Source organism: Penaeus chinensis, chromosome 6 (genome assembly GCF_019202785.1).
Source record: "Penaeus chinensis breed Huanghai No. 1 chromosome 6, ASM1920278v2, whole genome shotgun sequence".
NCBI lineage: Eukaryota > Metazoa > Arthropoda > Malacostraca > Decapoda > Penaeidae > Penaeus > Penaeus chinensis.
Window position 1 is genome coordinate 19003800 of NC_061824.1, and position 5000 is coordinate 19008799.

A 5000-nucleotide genomic window follows, 5' to 3' on the forward strand; every position below is an offset into this window, starting at 1 on the left:
GATAATACTGATAATAATAATAATAGTAGTAGTAATAGTAATAATAATACTAACAATAATAATAATAATAATAATAATCATAATCATAATCATAATAATAATAATAATAATAATAATAATAATAATAATAATAATAATAATAATAATAATAATACAAATAATAATAATAATAACAATTATTATTATTATTATTATTATTATTATTATCATTATTATTATTATTATCATTATTATTATTATTATTATTATAATTATGATAATAATAATAATTATTATTATTATATATTTAATAATAATAATAATAATAATAATAATAATAATAATAATAACTATTATTATTATTATTATTATTATCATTATTATTATTATTATTATTATTATTATTATAATTAGAGGAAGAAGAAGAAAACGAAGAGGAAAGATAATAATAACAATAACAATAATTATAGTAACAATAAGACTAAGAACAAGCATTAGTATAAGAACGAGAATAAGAATAAGAGTAAAATAAGAACCATGATAATGGTAATATTTTTACATCATCATCATCATTATTATTTTGCACTGATGTTATCAATCTCACCATTATCAGAAACGTGATTGTTATCATAATAACAATAAAAATAAGCACAGAAAAGATAATATGAATGACTTTAGAACACTTACATCTATTCCTTCGATTATAAGATCGCTCTTGACAGAGCATTATTGGAACCAAACAAACAAGGGTAAATTAATTTTAGAAATATGAGAAAAATTAGGATTTTTTACTTCTTTGCAGGCTTGTCAGGCTATAATCTCACTTGGAGATGGTTTATATCATGATAAGACGTTTGTAATTTAAACATGAAGGCGTTAGTAATGGGTTAAATGATAATTAATGACCAGGATATGAGAAGGACAAAGACAACTATGTTTTTGTTGGTTTTGCGATCTCTATATCTATTCGTTATCCATTATCTATTCAGTTCTAGTCGTTATTTATTATCTGATCTATTCTATTCGTTATCCATTATCTATTCTATTTTATTCTAGTCTATTCATTATCTATTATCTGTTATATTCTGTCCATCATCATTATCTATTCCATTCTAATCGTTATATGTTCTAATTCATTATCTATTGTCTATTCTATTTTATTCGTTATCTATTCTGTTCCTTATCTGTTCTATCCATTATCTGTCCATCTATTCATTACTTTGCAAAGGGGAGACTTGTGATTTAATACAACGAATTTATTTATGCAGTGTAGTTGTTAGCAACATAAAAGGAGCTTTGGTTGTTTGTGGAATTAGCGGAAGTTGTGCGCTGTAGGACATTGGAAGTGATATTTTTTGAAGGTTGGGATTTTATAAGTGAATGTATTAAAAAAGAAATGCTGAGTAACTTCTAATAGCTAAATATTTTTGCGAGTGATTTACGAAGGAATTAACATCATAATTACTTGACCTTTTTATGGTTATTTTATATATTTTTTTTAAAATCTTAAAACGTTTTAAATTTCTTATGACTGCCCATATATCATTTACGAAGAGAAATGTTTGGTTGGTTAGAGTGGATTGTAAGTTTAGATAAAGGCCGCAAAAGGTGTTCTATCTGGAACTTGGTTTGATCAGCAATGGATGACCTTCAGTCTGACGTCCAGCACAAGGAATTGCTGAGCCCTCAACACCTCATCAGAGAGCAGCCATTAACATTTTAGGAAGATGGAGTTTATAGCTTGAAGTAATTTGCCCTTGTTGGGAAGCTCTTATTTCGTCAGGATATATGTGGTGAAGACGTGTTAGCTTCTGCCAGAGTGCCAACAGCACAAAGGCCAGTGCTTCTTAATTATGGTAGTAAAGTATTTTCAGTAGATTTCATTATATATCAGAATCAGTCACTAGGGCCTATTGACAGACTCCTTGCCGGCCGAGCACATGTTGAGCCATCTGTATGTAGCAAAATTCACAAAAAAGCAATAGGGGACATAATGTAAATCCGTGGTGGTTGGGTTAAGTAATTGATCCGTTGGGCTGATATTGTATAGGAAGGTAGAAATAACATTCCTAGGAAATTTTATAAGGGAAGGTAATTAAAAAAGGATTATAAAACTTGACCAAAAACTCTGAAATACCAAGTAATGTATGGTACTGTTCCCAGATAAAAGCTGAGTGAAGCAAGTAGAAAATCCATGATTGTTGTTATATTCCCTGGAATACTATTTAGGGGGACTATGTGTGACTTTGTAATTACATACTACAGAAACTATATATCCTATAATTTTACTTCTTAAAGGCAGTGACAAATCTTTATATATATCTCACATGCCCAAAAGTTTCAAGTATGTGTGAGTTATATTTCAAACTCAAATATTATATATTAATAGCCATTGATGCAGTACAAAGCATTGATCCTATATTATAAAACCTAAAGTAGACTTACGAATGGGGCCAAAAAGGCGGATTGTTTCAGCTTCACAAGAAGGTTTTGCAAATTGATTGATTAAATAAACTTATTCTGTAAGTTTCATCATCATCACCATCACCATCACCATCACCTTCACCATCATCATCATCATCATCATCATCATCATCATCATCATCATCATCTTGAAGGTCTCATGAATAATCGGTGACAGTTGCTTCCATAGCCAGAAATGCCGATATTTCAGTCCTTTCAAATAAATTTGTAAATTTTGTGTTTTTATGAATACTTACTTATATATGAAATTGAGTACTTCCAGCGAGGGAATAGTAAAAAATATTCAGCTTTTCATGTCATGATAAAGTTCTTTTTATGGTGTAGTACCATATTGAAAACTTCATTTTATCGTGTGAAAATTACTATTCTTTAGCTTGAAACCTCACAGATTCAGTGCTGTCTATCTCAATGTGGCTGTATTTCATGTAATATTTTTGAACACTAATGTGTAAATGTTTTGATATATATATATTGTTATTTTTTATTCCTTTTTCCAGTTGGCATATACAAGGAAGGCTGGAAGAGCAGCATTAACAGAGAGACCTATGGAAAGGGCCTGCAAGAACACCCACTGCCCTGACAGCCTGCAGCCTCGACCCCAAAAGACACCATGGTTTCCTTGATGTTTGTTAAACACTTGCTTCCAAAACACACAACCGGGCCTGCCAAACCAAATTACATGTAGAATAGAATTTTATTCTTGTTTTCTCTTTGTTAGATTATATTTATTGCCCTTAGTCCAAGAAAGGGTGTAATTACTGTCTTGGAAAATTTATTTATGTGTTCATAATTCTGCAGTTATATGTGTGCTCAGATAGGCTAGTCATTTTATACCTTTTTTTTTCTCCAAAGTATGACTTTGCATTTTATTTTAAATATATGAATATTTTATTACCCAAATATTATGAATATTTTTTTAAATATTCAGGTCATGCAGTTCAGAAACTGTTCTGCAACTCTGTAAACAAAAGTACAACCATAACTCAGCTTGCAGTTATTTTTGTTGTTAAAAATACCAATATGCCTTTGGTATAATCCAAAGAAAAAAAATTATATATTGATTTTGTTGAATCAATATGCATTTCTTGTCCCAGTGAATACTCATTAAATAGCTTTATATCCAGTGTTGTAACTTTATATAAAACAAATGTAGTTTGAGATAATGAATGACAGTGTCCAGCCCATTGCATATGAGTGTTTTGAGTGTGGACGAAGGTTCTCTGCACCACAAGCTTGGAGGATACACGTCCGTATGCATGACGGCAAGAAGTTATTCGAGTGCCAGGATTGTGGAAAGCAGTTCAAAACGGAGTTCTACTTCAAGTACCACAGGATGAATGACACAGGTGAAGAGAAGTTTGAGTGTGGTATATGTGATAAGAAATTTAGTAATGAAAGTTGCATTGACACCCATTACAAAGTCCATGCCAACGACAAGCCTTATGAGTGCAAGAAATGTGGTAAGGTTTACCTACAGCTGGGGAGTTTCAAGAACCATGTTATGGCTCACCCACCAACATTTTCCTGCAAGGATTGTGGCAAGGTGTACACTGATTTCCCAAGCCTAGAAGCCCATGAGAAAGTCCATGTAACTCAGAAACCCCACATGTGCATAAACTGTGGAAAGAGGTTTGCCCATGCCTTCAATCTGGAAATCCACATAGAATCATACTGTCTAGGAAGAAAAGATACTGAAACTCAGCACAGCAAAGCCCTATCACATAATGATATAATCCAAAGTAGCAATTGCTGGCAATCTGTGAACATCAGCCCATGGAGAGGAAGCGGAAATGGTGGTAGAAGTACGCCAAAGGAGATTGAGGTTATTGATCTAGAAGACGATGAGGAAGAGCTGAATGACTACCTTCCTCTTGAAGTGTGTTTAAATGAAGGTGATGAGGAACTAAGTATGCGTGATATGACAGAGGGACCATCTGATGAGGACTTAGTCCACAGTTTGATGTTGGAGGTGGACAATCATTCATAAAAGACACAAACATTAGAAGGGCATGTAGTAAGTGTTTGTACCCTTTTTTTTCCATGATGAATAGATGTTGATGAATATTTAGAAAATTAAGTGCACTGTATTTATTTAGAAAGCAAAGGATTGTAAGGGTTTATTACAACAAAAAGCATTTACAGAATATGTCTGTATGATGATTAGTAAACTCTTTTTGTAAAACTGATATTTTTTACAGAGTTTATACACAGCTTTCCATTCCACATTTTGATACAACTGCAGTCTTTGCACTTTTAATAAAAATAATGAGTGTCTGTCTGTTGTATCATATATTCCCATATTATACATTTAAAGAAATGAATGCAGATGAAAATAAATCAAAAGATATTTGTATGCTCTAGGCATGTTTCATTTTATGAACTTTCTGTATACAAAGTGACTGCATCAATTGCAAAATAATATATGCAAGAAAATATTTTTTAAAAACACACAGGAATGTTTTACCATTAACATAAATCCATGAAAATGTACATGGATAACTAAAAGATTTTAACAGAGTAACATAAGCCTTCATTCA

General features: G+C 31.3%; 2 protein-coding genes across 2 annotated transcripts in view; one reads left to right on the forward strand and one right to left on the reverse strand.

Moving 5' to 3' along the window:
• Positions 1 to 5000, reverse strand: part of LOC125026442 (urocanate hydratase-like) — an 84778-nt gene that overhangs the window by 44878 nt on the left and 34900 nt on the right. The window lies entirely within an intron of this gene.
• LOC125026443 (zinc finger protein 558-like) lies at positions 690 to 4737 on the forward strand. Its single transcript, XM_047614898.1, has 2 exons — positions 690 to 728; positions 2961 to 4737. Exon 2 carries the CDS (start codon positions 3626 to 3628, stop codon positions 4448 to 4450), a length of 825 nt encoding a protein of 274 aa, XP_047470854.1. The 5' UTR covers positions 690 to 728; positions 2961 to 3625; the 3' UTR covers positions 4451 to 4737.

Coding starts and splice junctions, on each gene's coding strand:
- LOC125026443 (XM_047614898.1), top strand. CDS start 3,626: ATGAATGACAGTGTCCAGCCCATTGCATATGAGTGTTTTGAGTGTGGA.